This window comes from Atractosteus spatula, chromosome 6, assembly GCF_055471065.1.
Source record: "Atractosteus spatula isolate fAtrSpa1 chromosome 6, fAtrSpa1.hap1, whole genome shotgun sequence".
NCBI classification, from domain to species: domain Eukaryota; kingdom Metazoa; phylum Chordata; class Actinopteri; order Semionotiformes; family Lepisosteidae; genus Atractosteus; species Atractosteus spatula.
In genome coordinates, this window is record NC_142711.1 from 31,834,347 (window position 1) to 31,858,152 (window position 23,806).

At 34.5% G+C, this 23,806-nt stretch overlaps 1 protein-coding gene across 1 annotated transcript in view; it reads left to right on the forward strand.

Moving 5' to 3' along the window:
• asic1c (acid-sensing (proton-gated) ion channel 1c) overlaps nt 1–23,806 on the forward strand; it is a 77,198-nt gene that overhangs the window by 16,243 nt on the left and 37,149 nt on the right. The window contains exons 2-3 of the mRNA XM_088918143.1: nt 7,217–7,367; nt 10,850–10,977. Of these exons, the coding sequence (XP_088774269.1) occupies nt 7,217–7,367; nt 10,850–10,977 (279 nt within the window). The remainder of the gene's footprint in view (nt 1–7,216; nt 7,368–10,849; nt 10,978–23,806) is intronic.

The following is a 23,806-nucleotide window of genomic DNA, read 5'->3' on the forward strand; positions in this document are numbered from 1 at the left end:
AACCCTCATGAATAATGCGTATTTCAAAATAGCCTTGGCACACTCTGGTGATTTATAACCTCACAGCTCCTTAAGCAGCACAATAAGACATTTTGATCTTGGCATTGCTGTAAAAGGCATTTGGGGATGTTCACACATGGTTTTCTAAAATTCATTTTTATAATAGTTTCAGATAACTGATTAAAGTAAAATAGTCCTTAGTTATTAAGAATACATGTTTTGCCATGAAAGCACTCAATATAATCTGCTGTTAGGTTTTGAGTACTTATTTTTTGTATCGTTTTTATGGGCTGAAACTAAACACAGGAATGTGCAGTATGTTAAAGTGATTAGCTTTTTATTGCTTTTTCTAATGGTTTTAAACCATAACTAATTCATATTAATTTCAGTCTCTGCTGACTAGGGATTGGATTCACTGCAAGATTGTGTCAGGGACAGATGGTGACACTTGGATAGGCTGGTGTAGGAAGAAAATTACTACTCCTGCAGCCTACACGCTTTTCAGTTCAGTGACAAATAGAAAGCTAAATGTCTCGGCAAGCTGGGTAAAACTCTCCCTTAAACTGAAGGGTAATGTCATGCCTCAGTGCACATAATTAATCAACTTTGCTTTAAAACTCGCAGAACAGATTTCAAGCCAGCTTTAGAAGATTGGTCACACTATGGCAATTGACTGGACTCCCAAACCTTTTCATTCTGTCAATTTAGCCCTGGGCGAAAGGGTAGGCCCCAGCTCTCATTGTGTGCTAATCATAGATATATCATGAGGAGACAGGAGTGAAAAACTATTTTTTTTCACTGCAATGTTTGAATTAAATACATGTTCCATGATCTTGGTTCTAAAAGGTCAATGAAGGGGAAGATTAGAAACTTAAAAGAAGTAACTTCTTCCTAAAATAGAACTATGGTAAAAGACATCTGGAGAGCATAAAGAGCCTAACATCTTGGTTATTAAAATTCACCTGATCACCTTTCATGGATCGTATATTGTAGGTTGGATTGAGGGATTATAAATTTAATTCATAGCAGTGACGCCTGTCTTTGGCTATGTCACTGCTAAGTAGTTCTATTGCATATTTGGTACTGCATAGAATTTATTCTTTCCATTTTCTGGATTTACAGTCCAAAAGACATAATATTTAAACCCACTGAAGCTCAACAGGTATAACCTTGGCCAGTACTTGGATGGAAGACCTCCAGGGAAAGCTAAGATTACTGCTGGAAGAGGTGTTAGTAGGACCAGTAGGGAGCGCTTACCCTGCCACCTGTGTGGGTCCTGTTGCCCCTGTAAAGTGACGGGGACATTATACTGTAAAGAGGCGATGACCTTCGGAAGAGACATAAAACTGAGGTCCTGACTCTGTGGTCGATGAAATCCCAGGGCCTTTATCAAAAAGAGTAAGGGTGTAACCTAGGCATCCTGGCCAAATCTCCCCCTGGCCTTTACCAGTCATGACCTCCTAATAATCCCCATCAACCAATTGGCTTCATTACTCTGTTTTAATGTGTGGTGGTGAGCGTACAAAAATCGACAGGTTAAACTTAGATAACTACACTAAGTTCCCAGTCAATCATTAAGAGCCATTAACAGTCCAGGAACACAAGATACAAGTACAGGTAGGAGAGAGAGAGAAGAAGACAAACATAAGAGAGACATGGAGAGAAGTGGACGGAAGAGAGGACAGAGGGATGGCAGAGTGTTTTTCAAAACCCCTATTTGAAACATAATTGTTTTTAAACGAGGTCTTTTATAAATTAAAACTTCTTATAACTGATAATGTTTTTGAGCTGATATTTTTGCTTTTCTTCTTTTGACTTGGAACACAACTCAAAAGACATATGTTCCTGTGCATGAGACCAACTCTGCCGATTATACCAAAAAGTCTAAAAAAGACTAATTCATGTATGGTAACAAATTGGATTTTTTTACTATCAATATATTTCATGCATGATTAAGTGAAACATAAAGCAAAAAAATAAAATTAGCATTCCCTACTGCATATTGTGCTATCAAGTCAATTTTTTAAATCAGAATTCGGTTTGATTCAATTTGACATGCATCACAAATGTTGATGTTTCAAATAGCCTGTCCTCTGGAAAAGAACTCAACTATTATTCTGTTAGACACTGTCAGTCTATCTGTTTTTTAACTGCTTTATCCAGTACTGGGTCATGGAGGAGTTGGAGTCTATCCCAACAAGCAGCAGGTGCAAGGCAGGGTACACCCTGAAAGGGACATCAATCCATCACAGGGAACACATAGATATTGACAGTCATACCTGGGCCAAATTTCCCAGAGACCAAATGGATTGTGGGTGGAAACCAGAGCACCCAGAGGAAACCTACAGTATATGAACATATAAACTCCATGCTGTTAGCACCCTGGGTCCAGAATTGAACCCAGGGCCCCAGCACTGTAGGGTGGCATTGCTAACCACTGTGCTACTGTGCTGCTATAAGGTATGACAGACTTGTCGAAATGCTGTCTTTTTTCTAGTGAAACATGTGGCACCCAGATCCTATTCCAGAAGTTAACAGTGAAAGAAGGGGACTGTAGAATGAAAAAGATACCTGTCCTTCACATGGCACACGTACAGGGACAATTTAGAAATGCCAGTTAAAATAAAAAAAATTGAAGATAAAGAGTAATTTTGCCTAAAAGAAAAATAATACAAAGGGAGGCTCTGCATCATTTGTTTGAGGGGACCAGGATTTGGCCTACCTCATAGTAGGCTATAAAAGGGCTAACCAATAGTATAGACAGGACTCTAAAGAAAGAGTTTTTGTTGTTTTGGTTTGGTTTAGGTTTGGTTTTAATTTCTGTTCTGGAAATAAAATGAATTTCTGTTTTGGAAATGACTGATATTTATACTGTCATGAGACAGCCATCTGACAGTCTCAAAGATTCAGTTGGCTTTACATACATTGTTCTCTTCTGGTATGAGCCTTTTCCTCCAATATGATAACATTTGCATTACATGGCCATGGGTCAGCCCTTTGCATCTTTCAGATAATGTGGAGAGGCAATAAAAATAGGATGTTGTGTGGGATATAAACACAATACTAGGAGATATTGTTAGGAGTACAGAAATTAAATCGAGGCATGTTATATTATAATCCACTAGCAACAACTTCTTCAGAATACTGTGCCCAGTTTCAGTCACCATGTTACAAAGAAGATTTTTCTTCTCACAAAAGTTTGCATTAGTTTGGAATAAGCACCCAGTCACGTTTTCTAAGCTAAAGCCCAGGTGTCCTTCAAGAAACAGCTGGATGAGATCTGTTGATCAATTATTAGTGGCCTCCCTTTGTTTGTAACTATTCTTATACTCTTCTAAATCATATCTTAACTTAAATGATGCTAAGATGGAAGGATATGAAAAACCCTCTAAATGTCTAAAAATATCTACTGCACATTGCAGGTTCTAATGTTGCAGTTATTCATGCTTTGGGGAAACATAGAGGTTATTAGAAGAAATAGGATAGCACTCTTCTTTTGCACATGACAGAATGGAAGAAGCAAAAAAGGATGGGGTGGTGAGACAAAGGATATAAAGAAATAATGTACAGAGCTGTAGCCGGATGAAGAAGCTTAGTAAGATGTGATAGATTCTCTTGTGGCCCAAAGAGAGAAATGAATACTCCCCTTTTTCTCAGTGTGATTATACATTCAATAATTGCTTTGTTCCTCTAAACAATACAGTTATACTGTACATATACAACATTGCTAACTATGGATTAACATTACACAATGCAAACCAGGCATGTAGAAAAATGCCTGTCTTCTGTGTGAAAAATGTTAAAAATAGGCAAATGTTTTTTTTACTTGGATTGTAATTGAGTAAATAAAAAAGCTGTTGTAACCTACAATACATGGACTTGAGAAAGAGCGGGAACAGTGTTCCAAGAAACTTAACTTATGGGAAATAGGAGACAGCACATTTGAAGGAATGAGCATAATATGGAATGTTCACTGGGTTATTTTTGTTATAAATCTGCACATTATGAATTTGCATAGTCCTTAATTGTACTGTAATTAAAACTAGAATGCTTAATTTTTAAATCTAATATTTTAATCTAAATTTTTATGACATTAAGGCTTTTTATTATGTTATTATTGGGCTTTTAGGATATTTTGAATATATCTAGCAAAGGTTTTTACATACATAATTTACAGTCAAGTTGAAATCATTTTGGAGGATGGATGACAAGCATTAGGAAAATCTGGAACAAGCCATTCATCCATGCTGTTGAAGCTGATAACTTTCCTTCAAGGAACGGCCAGATGAGATTCACAAATCAGTTAGATGCTAGTAGCCAGAAACAAGTTAGATGGGCTGAATGGCATACACTTGTTTAAAACGTTTCTTATGATGTATCAGATCCAGTGTGCAAAGGTTCTTATTTGGATAAAGAATTGTGATTTTGTTGCGTTACATTACATTTCAAGTAAATGCACAAAAATGTCCCTTTCAGTCAACAGAATAGTATAATATGATAAGTATTTTGTGAAAGGTAATATTTAGAGTATGTTCAGTCCAAAATGAACTTTAGATAAGCTACTGTATATAGACATTGTTTTTTGTGCCTAACTTGTGCAAGCTTTTCTTTCTTCATCCTGTTAATAAAAGATGACTATTAGGTAGAAAAACTGGCGCAGTGCTGGATCATTTCTTTTTGCTTCTTTCCAGCGCTTTCTTTCAATTACCAACTCTTGTCCATTTTAAATAATTCCTGTACAGTAACGAAAAAATGTTCTGGGTATAAATTATAAAACCAACAAAAACCACTTCAGATTCAAGACATAAAAGAAATAAGAAGAAAATGAGCAACTTCATAACTTCCTCTTGGGAAATAGCAGAAGAGAAGGGGCAATTACATTGGAAATGAAGCACCTTCTTTTGAAATTCAAGACCCAGCATTGCAGATTGCATTATAACAATGGCATAAATGTAGACTGAAGAGTAAGGGACCTTTATTCAATTTATTTTTAACATTCTATATCTGCTGCCATCCAGTTACAGAATGAACTGTGACAATTTATTGCTAAAGTCAAAATTTCACAAGCTATGGGTAAGCTCTTGGGGGTACTTTCTTAAGTTTAATAGCAAGCACAAGGGTATTATGTAGCGAATACATTTGCCTGTTTTCTGAGAGTTTGTCTTTTTTCATGTGTTTCTGTGGGAATGTGTTGAAAATGAAAATCATAAACAGGAAAACATGTAAGACTAAATGTATGAGGCTGCTATTTGTTTTCCCCTTAAGAAAATATTAAGCCAGTGTTAAATGACATAATAAATATACACAGGGTTATATTGTACAGTATATTCTCACAAGTTAATATATATATAATGATAAATAAAAACTAGGGTTAATGAAACAAGTTGTGCTGTTCATTTTCCAATCTATAGTAAACATGAAAATTAACTGAACAAAATAATAACTAGTTCAGGTGGGTAGCTGTGTCAGCATGCATAGTCTGCAAAGGAACAAGTAATACTGTAGGTTTATTCCATGCTGAAAAGAGAAGAGAGAAGACACAACGTTTCGGCTGTGAAGCCTTCTTCAGTTGTGAAGAAGGCTTGAAGAAGGCGTCACAGCCGAAACGTTACGTTTTCTCTCTTCTCTTTTCAGCATGGAATAAACCTATTACTTGTTCCTTTGCAAAATAATAACTAGACCACAAAAATACTGTTGCAATTAATGAAAGAGGAGCATATATGTTTAATACATACCAGATTAGCAGAGGATTTTTTTTAAGATTGGAAAGATAGTGGCCACTATCTTTAACATTAGCATGTCAAACAGATATTAGGGATTTAAGTGCAGCAATTCATTGGACAGAAGAGAAGCCATAAAGTCTGGTGATATTCTCTCTATTCAATTGTTAATTTTGTTCTTATTAAAAATATAAGTTAAACATTTTCTTCTGCTCTTTTATCTCTATGGTATCTGTGACTCAACTGGGCTGTGAGGACCATGTAGGGTAAAGAAATAATTGTGAAGGGCCCTGATTTTAATAAGTTTACTATATTATCATTTTTGTACATTAATGAACTTACAATACATGATTGTGAGATAGGAATAAATATGATATGGTGTTTATTTTAACAGACTATTAACTGAATCCTCTTTTGAGCAGGGATGTGATGTGCACATCCAGCTGGGCTCAGCTTTATCTTCAAACTATTTTGTATACAGTATATTAAGTATATAAAGTCTATCAAGTGAAAATACTGTCCTATTAGCATTTGGTTACACAATGCAACACTCATAGATTATGTAGATTATGAATAATAAATGAATTATGAAAGTCTGCTGACAACTGCTTTGAGTATTTTGGGGAAAATATCATAAAAGTGAAATTGGATGTTACATAAAAAATAAATAGATTCTGCCTCCTAGATTAATGAATGCAAATAAACTCTTCCACTTGCTAGTGTTGCGTTAACTTGAGTCTTATTTAAAAGAAGAACAGAAAAAATGCATGAGAGAAATTAAAAGTGCAATGGAATGAAACAAGAGTAAAATCAATCTATTCCAAAATGCAACACTTACTGCCCCAAGTATTTGTGCTAATTTTATATTTAAACATACAATATGTTTCTATTTTATACTCATAGTCTAATAATGCACTTTACACTAAATGGCATTCATACCATATATTTTTAATAATCCCATCTGCAATTCTCAAAACTAAACACATAATACAATTTACCACATGTCCAAGAATTAGCATTCCCAGTTGTGCTTCATGTTTCATAATGAAGCATTTTTTTTACCGATACCAGACTTTCACTAAATTTTGACAAGTGTGCAGTTATTTGCTTGTCTCCCAGTCATTTTAAAATAAATGTTTCTAGGAATTTAAACTATGGCTATAAACCAATTCACCAGAATGGTGACAGAGGACACTATGATTTGGGTGGTATCTTTTTTCATATACAGTAAGATGTTACAGCTAAATTCCCTTTCGGGTTTATCAATGTGGCCTCAGTTAATTCCCCTCCTTAATAGAGTTGGTAACATTATTTCTCACTTCTCCACCTGATATGCTCCGTAGTGAGGCTACTGTAGCATAATGACTGTCACACACCACTTGGGAGGATGCTGCTATCCTTTGGGATGAAATGCTCTATGTGTATGCAAGTGTGAATCAACTGTGATATCCAAAAGGTACAAAGCAGTAATTTGTTGTTATTTTCTTTTGCCACAGATCTACACACGTTACGGAAAGTGCTACACCTTTAACTCTGGACTGGATGGCAATCCATTGCTAACCACACTAAAGGGTGGTACAGGAAATGGGCTGGAGATAATGCTGGATATTCAACAGGATGAGTACCTGCCAGTGTGGGGAGAAACTGGTGAGCACACACTAGGACTGTCATTAACTTCTCCTGTGGCACACGGCTGTATAGTTTAGTTTAGTTCTCAGAAACAAATGTTAAATATACAGAATTTAACTGCCGTTTATACAGCCAACTGTTTTGACTGCTTATCGAACTTTCAGAATGTTCATCATTCATTCCAGAAGCTCCATTAAGGCTCACTGAGATCATGACAAAATAACATTCAGAAAATTGTATGATGAGAGACCTACAAGTCATTTCTAATTTCATTTATTGAATCCAAAGACTAAGCCAAAGACTTTCTCAAACACTGAACTAAATTAAAAGCCTAAGAGACTCCAGGATCACTGTCACATTGCGGCACATATCCACACAGTGATCCCACTGCAATGAAGATGGAAACCATAAGGCATAAAATGTAAGAAAAAAAATGTATACTTCAAATATTTTTTTAAATGCAGCACATTATTTAGCAATATACTGTAGGCTAGCTAAGAAGTGCACCAAAGAGGAAAATAATTTTGCTTTTTGGTATAAACAACATGGGCTGTATAAAAAACATTCCTAATCGACATCTATTTTTATTTTAAGATACATGTTATTTAAAAAAGAAATGTAACAATCAAATTACATAATAATATCTGTCATATAAATAGATAGATATCTAAATTAATCTAGATTTGTACACAGTTCCAGCAACACCTCTATTTTTCCATTATAATGGACAAGTTCAGTAACCCTGGCCTGTGAGATTACACTGGATCAAGACCCAAGGCCAAGGCAGGTTGCTCTAATAATATGTTTTGTCAAGGCTATTTGCTCCATGGATTTTATTTGTTTATTTCTTTTTTAGCACTGCTTTCCATATAAAATAATATTCTCTTTGGAAGAATTACCATTGTCAATGTCAAACTTAAATCTCTCAAGAAAATATACTGTATCAGTAGAAATTAGTTTCTTCATAGACCTCCAATTCTGGAAGTCCTGTGGCCCATCCCACAGCAAGGAGGGTCAGGGCTTAATCAAGCCATGGCCTATGAAATCACTGATTATAAACTCCATTAATACCGTGTGGGGTAGCCTTGACTAATTCCAGCCAAGTCATCCCAGTACACTCATTTCTCAATTCCTCATATCTGGAAGAGTAGCAATATTGAAGATCAACATTGCCAATCTCCTCTACACAAAACATTACATTAAATATCTACACATAGAGCACAAGGCAGTACTACAAACTGTTAACTGCCCATTTTGACATTACAATGTATTTTTGCAAGATTAAATTCACTTTTATTTTCTTTGAAATGGCCTTTGGCCAGAGCCTAAGGCTAACAATGTTATCATTACGTTTTAGTAGTAAGGGATCAGTGTTTGAAAGCAATTAATACAGTACATGTAATAACAGGACAGCTTGATGTTTTCCCTTGAGGCATCTTCCAAATCTTTTACATTTAAAATGTTTTGATTTCCCTACTGCAGTTTAAACAGTTACACATCACTGTTTTCCCTCTCCTTCATTTTACCTGTTTTTCAGATCATAACCTTATATCAGTTTACAGTTAACAGTACATAGACAGTTGACAGTCTACTACAATTAGTACCATCCTGGACTAAAGTAGGCTTCCTTGAGAAATCTGGGATTTTAAATGTAAAGTGAACATGAAAGTGCAGACTACATTTCCTATAAGGAGATTTTCCTTCCATTGAATTTCTATTCCTGTTAACTATGATGCATGGATGTGTTCATATACAGTATATATGGGAATAAGCAGAGGTTAATTCTACACCGAAAAGTAAAAATTACAACAAAGAAGAATAAACAACATTTTGACTGTAGAGCCTTCTTACGAGACAAAATGTTGTGTTTTTTCTTCTTTTTTTCACTTTGCAGTGTGGAGTTAACATCTACTTATTCCTTTGCAGCTCACACTCTGACACAGCTACCCAATCTATATTATTAATAGTGCGTGTACTGTAAGTACTACAGTATAATTGGGGCATTTTTCTGTAATACTAACAAAAGGATCTGAAAATTGCAGTAAGTATTTAACTAGATAATTGCGACAATAGAGCTACAGGAAATATAGAATTAGGGACCTATTCTTGATTTTTCACCTGATTCAGTTTGTTTTTGAACTACATTGAAAGGTCTATGGTAAAACTACAGTTCTTTTTATTTTTAAGATGAGAATCTTCTGTGCAATGGGTATCAAGCAAACCACAATTTAGAATTGTACATGGATTTCAATACTAACATTTTGCAGAAACCTGATCATCATCACAAATGGATTTTAATAAAAAGCAAAGTTTTCAAAATATTTTAAACCATACATTTCATGGATTTTTTAAATTGTATAAAATATATTTTCTAAATACATATTTATATATCTATACTTTAAAGATATTGTTTGTAAACTGACAGAATAAACTCAGATTTATTTATTCAGATACCGGATGTACAAGAAAAGAAACACAAACAGTATCTTACAGGTTAGATTTTGTGCAAGGAGAATTCAAATTGGTCTCCAGTGCTCACAAAAGCATGAAAATGAAAAATGGAGATTCATTAATTACTTAATCTAGTGACAATGAAAATGCATTAACTTCTGTTTTCCTTCAAGATAGTCTCAGGGCTGTTTATGGCAGTTTATCAAACACTGTTAATGAATCTAGTAGTGTGTGAACATCAGCTTCAAACATCAGAGACAACAATAGAACTATATGACACAGTATTCCTGTGATCCAAAGAGCAAACTCAATTTGTCTGTGTTGAAAAAAAAATGTTCACCCCTTGATAAGTGTTAACCTTAATTACAGTATATTACATCTACTATATATTGTATAGTAATGATATTTTCACTACATCACTTGTAATATTATTCCAATTAATTAAAAACCTAAACCTATCATTTTATAATAAGAAGCTATTTAAAATAATATTAGAAAGTTTGGATTAATATAAACTTAATTACATATTACAATATATTAATGTTTAATGTATATTAACTGACCACAGTTTTCTGGTGAAGCAATGATTACTTAAATTGAAACTTAAGGCTTGGCAGTATTAGGAATCTGTCTTAGATTATGGAAATCTAATGAAAAGCATCAATCATAAACTCTGCCAGAATGTTTTATGTTTGAAAATTCCTTTTTCTTTGATTTATATTTTGTCCAAACGTCCATTTTTAAAAAGATGCTTGTCCTACTTCGACTGCAGCATTTGAAGTTATGTAATATCTGACGTTATGATGTATTTGATTGAAAAAAAATATTAAGTACTCCCCAAACTCTTACTAGAGCTACTCACAATATTCATTTTGAATATTATGTTTCTTATTACACAGGTTTACATCAATTGTTCTTTCTTATTTTGCAAAGTGATGCAGTATATTGATAACTGACATATTCCTGAGAGTAATAGTGAATTTTGGGAACAATGCTGGGCTCTTACAAGGCGATTTTTCATTACTGTCTATGGCCTGCTGTATCCACAGATGAGACATCTTATGAAGCAGGGATCAAAGTTCAGATCCACAGCCAAGACGAGCCTCCCTTCATTGACCAGCTTGGATTTGGTGTGGCTCCTGGTTTTCAGACATTTGTGTCATGTCAGCAGCAAAGGGTATTTAATACAAAAGCATACCACACTAGACCAAACACAAACCCTGTGCCTTGATGCACCCACAAATAAAGCTCTACATTAACATTTTATCATCGACGTAGCATAAACCCAAAAATAAAGTCATGTTTTTTATTAGTATTACTGCAATACTCTTGCAGCACCCAAAAAGGAAGTGTGCAGCACTATATGGAAAGATGACATTTAGGTGAAATTGGTAGATTTCTGTTGCTGTCTGTGTACAGACATTACATACAGCACACTATAATCAGTGAACAGAAACAGTATGTTAGTTGAAAATTCTGTTTATGGTATCTGTATGATGGCCTAAGACTATAACTAAAGCATAACTGAACATGAATTCAAACATTAATAATGAATAGTCCTTATTCACATTTCCTGACATGTTTAATATATAATCCTTGTCACAAATATTAGCTATAATCCCTGAAATGACTGAAAGGGTTGAAAAAGCCTTTGAACACATACAGGTTAATCTGTATCTTTAAATATGATATTCAAATGCATGCAGTCAATAATTCAATCTTTCAATCACAAAATATGTATATATTTATTAATATGTTTTTTTTTATAATACAGTATGTAATATACTGTATAACCCCTATTTTTAACAGTGGTTTGCACTGCATTCTGCGGTTAATATAATAATAACACACTATTGGTACTAAGAAGCACTGATCCCAATAAACAATCCCGTTTATGTTTTATATTGATAAGCAAGTAAGCAAATGAAAAACACAAGAAAGATAATAGGTGATATACCATTTAATGTATCTTACATATTTGCTTAATTTTAACTCTACAGACAATGATTGGCTAAAATGTATTGTATACTGTATATTTATATGGATGGTTGTTAACTAATACTTCACTTTATCCACCATTCTCAGATTGTAATACATTGCTATTTTTTTCAAAAAACAGATGTCACAGAGGTGATCTTTTTACCAATGTGGGAAGCCTCGTTTACTATTAACAAGTAAAGACTGGTTTCCCCTATCTGAGTCCCATCATTATATTGTTGGCTTCGCTTCACTATTTTCCCTCATAGTTATTCTCTCTCTTTTGAACTGACAGCTATAGGTAAGGATGACGATTCCAAACATTTGTCACTGTATGTAGTCAATTTTCAATCCATCACAAATTAATTAGCTTTATTTTATAAATAACCTTTCTTTTCTATAGTACCTTTCACACTACAACGTCTCCAGATGCCATACAATAAAGTAAGGAAAAAAAGACAGGTATATTCAGATCAACTCAACAAATGAAAATTGAGTGCAAATTGGCAATGCTAGGTTGAGAATTAATTCCACACTGTTGAAGCAATGGAGAAGGATGAAATGTCTCCTAGTGCTGAGCCAGAGTTTGAAGAATAGAAACAGGTGTTTCGTCAGCGGAAATAAATGTGCAATACCTTAAAGGCAAGCAGCAGTACTTTTTAAAATTTTATTCTGAAAACAGTGGAGATTTACTCCAGTAGACCTTTGCATGAATAGTACTTTCAGAAAGCAGGACCAAATTTCACTGTAATGGAAAAAAAAATATTGCTGTGTTTCCTTTAAAAATAAGTGCGGCACACTTCTATTGTAATGTATATATCATTTCCCTTCAACATCAAAAGTCAAATGAATTTTCCTGACTTTTCAATTTGAGTGATAATTGGTAATGTAGAGCCCTAAATCATGTGGTATCTTATGCTGAATTACTGTTCTTGTACGAGTACATTCAAAGTGTCAAGATGTGCCTATTATGTAGCATAAGGTATATTTAATATACAGTAAAATCAACATGATTTGGAAGCAGAAAGCCATAATTTTCAGTATGAACTGTACCTCACTGGTCCAACACCAGTAATCCTGTAACATTGGTCAATAAATTATTTTATTACTGAACAACTGTTCTTTTTTGGTGAGTATGAAAGATGATTTTTTTTGTTGGAAATGTGTGGACTTCTTTGAATGGAACTTTTCAAAAGTAGTAATTCAGCAATGAGATAAGTCTAAGGAAAAAAAAGATCTTTAGATTCTTCAGTCACAGGGCAGGGCCTGGAATCTGAACTTATTGATCAACAAATAAAAAGGAGATGGAGAACATTAGTGAAAGATCATGGAGAGTTGGACACCAAGTAAAAGACCTTTGCAAATGTTAATTATATTTTTATTATAGTTTTTTTAGATATCAGCCACTGTATTTGTAATGCAAATTTGATGATGGTCTTCAAATTCTATTACCCATTTATTTCTGAATGAGGAACAGTACCAGGCATCTTCCAGTTTCCTTTTTCGTTTGCATGTAAATCTAATCAATTTCAATTTTTAGGGAGTCACCAGCTTTTTCTAGTATCAGCATTCTGTTGAATTACACTGCATTTAAAAACAAACTGTTTGATCTACCCACAGCTGTAAAAAATGAAGTCATTATTAGAAAAGATGATTGTGCAATTTATGTCTCTGAGCATTTTTAATGAATAATAAGGCCATGAAGGTGATTTTAATACTTGTGCAGTTATCTTGGCTTCTTGAGAGATTGTGATGTTTTATTGCGTTATGCTTAAGTCTTGTGTGAGACAGCTGTAGCTGTGTTGATGGAGATTGTCGGGTATAATTGTGATTATTTGTTATTTCGAGTGCTCTGAAGAATTTTGCAATATCTCAGGGAAAGCAAAAATTTCACATATCACAAAGCTCTGTTTTCATCATTACTTTCATTATTAAACTTATTGTCATCAGCATTGCTGTCTTATATTTGTCACATACCGGTAATTGCTCTGCAGCTGCTCAAATACAGCAGAGAAAACCCTCAACTCAGTATGGAGATCAAAGAGTCAGAAGTCAAATCTAGTGTTGCAGCAAAACACTGTATCTTGACTTCCTGCAGTCTGATTATTCATACTGTAGATATTCACCGATTTGTTATCATCTCTAATTTTCACTTGTTTACATTTGTATTTCAGAAATCAATATTTATTCTATAGATTAACTAGTTATATTTGTTATTTATCTTGAACTTTAGCCATTTTATACAAATAGGAAAAGAGCCACAAAGGACTGCTTTGTACTACATTATCTAGAATAAGTAGCACAGATTAGGCAAATAGCTTATAACATAGGACAAGGCATGCAGTGAAAGCACATTACAGAATACATTACACTGAACAGACAGAGCCGAAGTATAAAGGGCTGTTCACAAGTCTAACTAATAAATCTAGTAGTCTAATTAAACTAAATTTTATTCTAAAAAATGAATGCTTTGAAATATTCTCCTACAGCTTAATATGTTGAGCTTCTTGTAATTCTGTGTGATAGGCATTCACATTCTTTAGGCTTTTTGTGTATGCATTCTTCTCTTCATTTATATTTTCACTACATAATAGCAATCAACTATCATTCTACCAGAAAAATAAATATTTGTTGTGCATGAACTCATTCAATATTTTCTTTATTAGTCTAATAGTATTCTTTTAATTTGCCAGTGGAAGTGCAAAACTTTAAAATCCTTTTATTTTGGAATGTGTCATCTGTTATCAAGTAGAGTTAATACTTTTAAAAAGAAAATGTTTTTGTGAGATTTTTCAGTGAAAAAGAAGCAAATGTCCGTGCAAACATGTTTACCATGAAGAATATCTTCTCCTTTCCTCTTGCCTCAAAAAAATTTTTTTTTCAAGATGTTTCATTAGTCTCAAGAAAGTTAACTGCCACAATTTTATTTGGCACTGTCTGAAATATGGAAATAGCTTTGTACAGATGGAGTGACAGGCAATTCTTTTGTCATAAAATAGTAAACAAGTTCAGTGAATTATGACTGCTATAAAATGTTGGAGTAGCACTGCTGCCAGCAGTATCTTGTTCAGTTTTGTTTCCTAAGATCTGGAATCACTCCCATATTGTTCTAATTGGCAACAGAACGGTAGGAAAACAATGAAAATAGGTAAGACTAAGAAAACTTAATATTTTCACTGAAGTAAATGAACTTAAGCTTGTATGTTACATATTGTGTATTTTAATTATTTTCCTTCTACTGCAAATAACAATTGATATTTGTACTACCTGCACTACTGCCTTGGTGTTCTAATTCCACAATCCCTACATCAAGAACACCCACCCAGTTTTGTGTCACTGCTTTGGACTGTTACCAGTTGAGTCACTCAGAAGGTCTGAAAAAAATCTCCTTGACAACAACAAACACTGCAGCATATAAAGATGGGATAGACACAGTGATTAAATAATTTATAAACTAAGCAACATGAAATATCTTTCTGACTTTTTTTCAAACAAACAAATGCTAGATATTATGTCTGTTTTGTGTGTTAACTATTTTATTAACTATATTTACAAATAAGCCTCCTTCACACAGGAGAAAAGTAACTGCAACCATACATTGTACGTCATTCAGGGCCAGATGGAGACAGAGTATATTTCTGCTATGTGTGTAAATTTACTGTGGGAAATGTACACACAGAATTATAAGTGCCATTAAAAATCCATGGTGTCTGCAGTTTTACATACAGTAGCCTCTGTGATACTACACATATAAAGTATTACTGTATGTGTTCAATGCACAGAGAAATATTTACGAGTATGTGAGCTTGAAATAAAGATTATTTGCTCCTTTGCGAGCAATGCACACAGATGTAACTCCACACTTGAACATTTACTTGGTATAACATTATTAATACTGTACAGTAAAAATGGTAATAAAGTAATCTATGGTTGCATCATAAGTTTCTTAAATCACACTATAAAGCAAACAGGCAGATGTAAACTGTTACATGTTATTGTTTTATTGTTTATTTGGTGCTACTCCAAATAAACTTAATTTAGCAACCACACATAGATATTTTATTAAAGCAGTATATGGCAATTTTGGTCAGTGAACCCTAGATGACCGCAAAGCTCCTACAGAATGTCCATGGAAAATGATGTGAAATCAGATTTTAAACTGTCAACACTCTAACCTGACTCCCCATCTATAAAGTCAGTGCAAGAGCACCATCCATCTCATTAAATATATTACGTAATGTACATCAATTCACACACATGCACAGCTGTGTTTCGCAAATACAGTATATTTGTTAAGAAAATGAAGTATTAATTAACAAGAAGGATGAACTTCACATAACATACTGTAAGTCATAGACACTGTAAATGATTACTGACTGCAATTATTCAACTTATACTGTATATATTTGTTATTTTGGTGGTTTTGAATTTAAAAGAGAGTGTAAAAAAAGCAAATAGCATATGATGGTCTGCAAAAAAGTTTGGACATTGAAAAGGGGCCTCACACACTCTAAAAGGTCTAAGTGATGTATTTTGCTTAAAAGTACAAAAACAACACCCCATCTGAGATTAGACTCCATAACTTTAACATTATGGTTCCTGAACCCTAACTGCCACGCCTTGCTGCTGCTCCCATAGAGAAAATCTATGGGAATTAAAAATTGTATTTCCAAGTAAGCAATCTAATATCAGTCATAAACTAATTTTTTAAATTCGCTGCTTTAGCATTCAGCAAAGCTAATCCTATGTATTTAATGGGGAATTCATGTACTTTGGTTTTTCGAATCAATCTTTCTGTGCTTTCATTTGTTTCTCAGCAAGATATTCTCATAGACACATATCAAATAAAATACTTTATTTCAGGCTACTACTATATTCCCTCCTTTTCAGTATTTAGATAAATAGCGGTTGTTTTTGTCAATCATTTTTTTCAAACACCTGTTCCTTTAAAACAATAATTTGTTCAATTGCAGTAGATGTCCCTTAGTAAAGGGGGAAATATTATACAAGGCATTCAGGAACTATATGGATTCTTCCCTCAACACATTTCCGGTAGTACCAGATGGATATACTGTCATTAGCAATGCTAGCCGTGAAAGAACAAAGTGGTCTTGTGTGTGAAAACATTATCAGCTAGCTCAGTGATTGCAGTCTTTTCTGATGTACCGGGGCTCCCAGACAATGCTACTTTCTCCTTTCCTGTATCTCTTCAATGAGTCATCCCCATTTACAGCGCTTTATTGGATGGTCACAGTTGTCTCGTTCTTCTTTGTGAGAAATTCATTTACCACTCTCTGTTAAAATACACCTTCCATGCATTATGCCATTTTAACAAGACAAATAATGTCCTAGAATCATTTCTAATTAATAATGCAGAGAAGGCAATTACAACTGCATTGATGGCAGCCACCATGCAATGTAATACTTAATATGAATTTGCATATTTCATTTTGCATAATAGCAGTCCAACCACATAGATAACATCCATCTAAACATTTCCAGGGTGCTAAGTGGACCTACACTGTAACTGGCACCCCAGATTATTACAGGGTACATACTGTACACACATACATGAGAAGCCACATGCATATGCCAATTACTTTTAAAATACTTCTCACATTATTAATCTGTACCTAATGCTGAGATTGGTGCATTCTTGCTTAAATCATATATACTGATGGAAAAAAGAAACGCAACACCACCTCCTCCACACACTGGCCTTCCCGTCTGCATGCGTGAAGAGGACCTGATGCCACTGCTGACGAGTCCATCGCAGCCTCTGTCTGGCCCAAGCCAGTCGGGTGTGACATCTAGGAGGTGTGAACAGAGGGTCTTTGACAGGTCACCTTGCTCTAAGGCCAGCAGCATGGAGCCTCACTGTCCTGTAGCAGTATGGGTGGCAGCTCTGAAACGATCTCTCAGATGGACCAGTCTGATGTGTTGGTCCTGCTCTGATGTTGTCACTCAAGGGTGACTGCATGTTGGATAGCCAGACTGCTGAAATATTCTCTGCAGTCGGGACACAGTGGAGTGTCTTACTCCATAGTGTCTGGCAATGCTGGCACATGACATGCCTGCCTGCAGCATGCCAATGGCTCTCTCCCTTGCTTCTGGTGAAATCCAAGACATTATGGAATGCACAGAAAACTGACTAAGTGTGACCTTTTTCTTGCAGTGACCTAAGCTTTAAATTAAGGTCTTTTTAAAGGTGATCTAACGAGCTTTCGTGTGATTGGCAAGTTGCAATGCCTCACTGCACAAGCTGTACTGTGAAAGTACATAAGCTATAACTATATTATTCTCATTCCAGAAAATGTTGTTTCTTTCTTCCATCAGTATATTTTACAATATCTTAGGCATTTTTTAGAAAACGCATTCACTTCAGTGTACAACCAAAGTAAGTAGATGATTTTTCCACTTCACTATTATTCATGATTATTTAGTTACCATACTGTACATAACTTTCAAATGCAAAATTTATAAGACAATTTTAAAAGCCTGTACTAACAATAGATGAAATGGCATGACGCTAAAGGCTCATACCAGAGGGTTAAGATATATCAGTCAAAAACCTATAATTATTATCAATTTATCACAGTTATGTGTGTACAGTACATGCATATTCTTGTACTTAAAGTTTTATGTACAGTATCAGTACTGAAGCATCAACAGAGGTATTAATAATTGCACATTCTCATTTTGTGATGAAAGACACAAGAATGATTTGAAGCCTCCATGCAAAGAACTTGCTAATGTGCCATCATTCTTTGGAAAATTCTTGATAACAGCAGTGCAACACATGCTTCTAATGTATTAAGCTTCTGTGTAAAACACCAGCAATCTTCAATTTACTTACTGCTGGCATCAAAACCAAAGTACTTGTATTCAGATCATACTCGCTGTAGATATCAGCAGTGAGCTACAAAAGGGACAAATATGTTATAGTTTATTCTGATCAGAACACTGTGTTAGAGATTGTGATGTCAATGGAGCTTCAAATAATTGAAAACAGATTCCTACCCTTTAAAACTGTAATCCATCATACTTACTTAAATTACAGCAAAGTAACATACTGTAGAGCGGAATTTCTGTTTAGTAGCACCATGGTACACCCTCATTTAATGAAAGGTGTATACGGAGAAAGGTGAATATTTTTGCACTGACATAACCAATTCAAAAGCTTGTGAGATGCAATGCAGAAGATGTTTTGGAAATAATAAGTAGCTTTCCAAACTTTATGCAGTATATTATTTGGAGAAATAATAAAAATACCTCAGACAACACTGAATATACAACTGTAGAAAAGGTACAATAGAAGTACTATTACAAAGCCTGCGATTTCACAACAACCATAGACTGAACTCACAGCTTCACAACTTGTTACTTTTGGTTTTGTCAAAACATTTATCAATGAGATTGGGTCAGAACCAATTGTTAGAATTGTTCTAACCCAATTGTTAGAATTTCAAGATTTGTGGCGCATACTTTAAAGCATGTATTTTTTGCATATTATTTATTGATACAATATATTGGTGAAACTGCCGATGTACAATTCAGTGATAATGTTATCAAAGAGTTTTGCATTGTGTTTTTCATTGTGTGAATTAAGAATGTGCAATTAACTAGTTCTGTTGTAATATGGGCACCAAAAGATTACTACATCTGATTTCAACATTTTCTTATTGTCCATTCCTTCTGTTTGTGTGTTTATTTGTTCAATGTGTTCGCTCATTTCCCCAGACGAAACATCCTATGAGGCCGGAGTGAAGGTGCAGATTCATACCCAGTCAGAGCCGCCCTTCATTCATGAGCTGGGTTTTGGGGTCGCCCCTGGCTTCCAAACATTTGTTTCCACCCAAGAGCAGCGGGTAGCGTACCTACCAGCCAGGTTTGCTGCATGCTGCAATGTAATTCTCCCTTGCTGGAATGTCACTGTGTTTGTGGCTTTACCAGTCACCTCTGCTTTCATCGTCCGTTGCTGTCACCATAAATGACCTATTTAGAGGGAGAGCGCATATCTGCTGTCTGCTTCTTGTTTTCCGTCACTGAACGAGCTCTTTCTTAAGTTTCTCGCTTCTCTCTGGCATCTTGCAGTGTCAGTGAAAGCATGCATGAGCAGCTGTCAACTCTTGCTGTACCTAAGTTATTTTGGTATACTGTAAATGTTGTAGGGTGCTTTTAATTTTTAAAATATCAATGGTTCAATGACCATTTATTGCAGTAATAAGGATATATTTGAGAGAGGTAGACATCTGGGAACACTCTAGCATGGTTTTATGTTTGAATTGAATGCCAGGAGGAAATTGAGTTTTCTCCTGCCTCACTAAGGTAAAACAAACTGAATGCTTCTTTGTTGGTGGAACAATATACTGAAATTCTATCAAATTTTTTTCAACTATGTTTCTGAGTGAGAAACAATCTCCTTTACATCTGCAAATAAAATTGAATTATTGTCTCAGAATGGGACCCACCTTGTTAAAGGAGAGAACGGTGCTGGTTAAAGCAATGTTTGTCAGCTGGAATAAAAATGGAAAAGTATGGAAATAATATCTAATTCTAACAACATATGAAAAATGGATGAGGCAACATATTTAAGGCAAAAGAAACGTTTAAAGTATTTTAAGATCTTGGTTATGTTTGAAGCTGTCAAAAAGATCCTTCTTTGTGTAACAGGGCTGAGGTGCTGAGCCAGTTACAGAAGTTACGTCATCCCCCTCTGAAATCTACAGTGTAAAACTTTGCCGTATCAGGGGAGTCAGTCTTTAGGAATGGTGGAGTTGTCCTCTGTCTGGGGTGAGGCACTGTGCATTCTTCAAGCTTACAATTGACCGACTTCACTTTAAAAGAGTTAAATTTTAAAATGCAAAAGCAAAACTACTACTTAATATAAACATCAAATTAAAAGTTGGTTACGCATGACTTTTAGTGTGAATATTTAATAATAGCTATATGATCTCTGCCAAAGTAGTGGTTAGATGCATAATCTTTCACTTTGTAACATCAGGTGTTCAAAATCTGGCAGCTTTGATGGATACTTTCATGTCTTCATGTAACACAATGTAATGCCGATCAAAAAGATTCCAGCTGAGAACCCATACCGGGAAGTGTTGTCTATTAACGAACTACCCAACAGATCATGGGGGTATTTAGGTTTTGAAAATGTGTTTTTGCATTAGGCTTTTGGAATCCCAACTTTAATTATTTACCCTCACTACATTATTGATTAATCTTTGTCTACAATTTTTGATTGCTTTTATAACTGGTGGTAATACATCTCTACAGTGCAGAAGAACCATATTGTATGTCAGTCTTGAGATATTTCAAATGGGGCCAAGACTTTTTCTATCTAGACTCAAGCAATTATAATGTGTAAGACTACCTTAGATGTCTAGAATCCTTATTTGATCATGGCTTTTACATTGCAAATTCAGGCCTTTTATCCACCTCTTAAAGATCCAATTCAGTGGGGATTGTGGCAATGCTAACCCCACACTTCAAGCTTTCTGGTATATCCAGTTAAGATTGGTCTTTAGATGTTTAATCACATTTGTTGTGTGCATATTGTACATTTTTACATGCAATGCTACTATCCTGAAAAAACCTCAAGTGATACATTTTGCTTGATAGTTTTTGCTGTGGCATAGGGTCAGTTAACAGCTTGTTCATGATATTAAATATATCATTAAATGATCTTGTTCTTGTGGCCATTAGGCCTATTAACCTTTCAGTATTTTAGGTAGTTCTATAGAGAGTCTTTACTGTGTATCATTTCAAACTACAGCATATTCAGTTTCTTCTGCAATGCTGTTAGCCTCATATTACTTTGGTGTGAAAGAGCTTTTTGTTTCTTCAAGACTTCTCATCACAGCTTGTGTTTTTAAACTAGGACATTTCTATATCACTTGTGGATATTGCAAAAATCCTTGGATAATTTAGGTTCAAAGTTGAAGAGATTCCTGCTCTTATTATTATATCAGAAGCAATAGAAAAAAATATTGGCATGCAGTGAAGTGAATGGTCTTCTTGAGTTTTTTGTTGTGAAGAACGTAAAGAAGTGTTTCCACAGTGTATTGGCTTAGGGGATGAATACAACTGTACACAAGCAACATATTTTAGATTTGCAAAGGAACAAGTAATAGGTTTATTCCATGCTGAAAAAAAGAAGAAAGAGAACACAACGTTTCGGCCGAAACGTTGTGTTCTCTTTCTTCTTTTTTTCAGCATGGAATAAACCTATTACTTGTTCCTTTGCAGCCTACGCATGCTGACGCAGCTACCCACCTGAACTACATATTTTAGATTTGGAGTTTTCTTTGCAGTTTTTGCTAACACGTAACTATTTTTACCCGTAAAACTATTCAGCTTGATGTGTCAGTTTTCGATTAAAATGTTAACTTTAAAAATTGATTATTTCTTAAGTTTAGAATTTGTAATTATTATTATTATTATTATTATTATTATTATTATTATTATTATTATTATTATGGGACATTGTTGAAAGGGGGTGAATAGCTTTTGTGCACTGGAGATGAAAATCCTACACAGCAGCATTGTGGGGTTTCAAGACTTTTCTCTTTGCTAAAGAATGTCACATTTGTGGGGCCATATGCAAGCATTGTGGATATTTTGTCACCTGAATGACTCAGGAGCTCCAGAGAAGGTCACAAATGGGTTGCCTTGACCCATCAAGTGCAATGGGTAGGTGTACAGTATATATATACAGGATCTTCTCACTTCAGCGGATCAGCTTAGCCTTTATAGTGATGTCTTTGTTTCAGCTAGTATGGCTTACTGTTAGGACTTCAAAAAGTAAGCCATTAGAGGTAGTAACATGATTATTTCTGTATATGAAGCTTTAAATGTGATGCATCTATCCATTTCTCACATAGGGTGGATTTGATTGATTTTCAAAAATCATTTTAAGGATACCTAGCAAAGGTAATTGTCGGTTGGCAGCTATACTGTTTATCAGAGGCAACGATTCTTGTACTGGTCAAAGCAAAAACAGCTCTTAGGATAATCACCTTCTGGTGCTTTTCACACAATTCAGAGGGCTTTATTTCTTAGGTTATATATTATTTATTGTCTTCATGTATCAATTATGGCAACCAATAATTTTATACCAGCTACTGCTAATAGAATCTAAAGATAAATATCTACTCTGTTCAGTTAACCAATAAACAGAGAATTACTTTAGGAAGACTTGGAGCTGTGGATGCTGTTTAAGTATTAGATGTAAAAAAATATTACAAAAAATCAGATTATCTGATTATTACTGTGGCTGTGCCATGATTCCCGAGAGCTCATGAAATTTCAGTGTCTGCTATTTCATAGAATGGTGTTGTAATGTTAAATTACTCTCACTGCAGATTCAGCTTGTTGATATAAATATAACTGAGTTAGCTACATTTGTTAGCATAAGACATATTGAAGCTCCTGCTTGATTACTGACTATCTGAGTTGGCTGAGTATCCCATGACTATACTGTAATTGTAATAGAAAAGAGATAAATACACTAGTGTCAGTAAAAAGTGTAATTTCCCTCCAGCTTTGATTGATAAAATATGTCCAAGTACACTGTGAAGCCAGTGAAATGAAAACGTCATGTTTTTGTCTGAGATAAAAATATGACTTTCTATATTTTAATTACTTTGCTATAAAGGATAGCATGGAAGAGAGACAATCTGTGTTTTCAGGGAAAATTTATAAAACAATCTCATCTACTATACACATAGTGCCTTGCAGAACTATTCATTTCCTTCCAATGATGTCCCAAATTGTTGAATTACAAATTATATATACAAAAAATGTAAGTGGAATATTTAAATTAAAACTTAAATTAAAACTGAACACTTATTGGTGAACAAAGTTAAATGTCAGAAAAAACCCAAGAAAAATCAAAATATGAAATGTATAGATTACACAAGTATTAAGACCTCTGAGTCAATATTTGGTAGAAGCATTTTTGTCATCAATTACAGCTGCAAGTCTTTTGTATACAATACATCTCTACAAACTTTGCACATTGA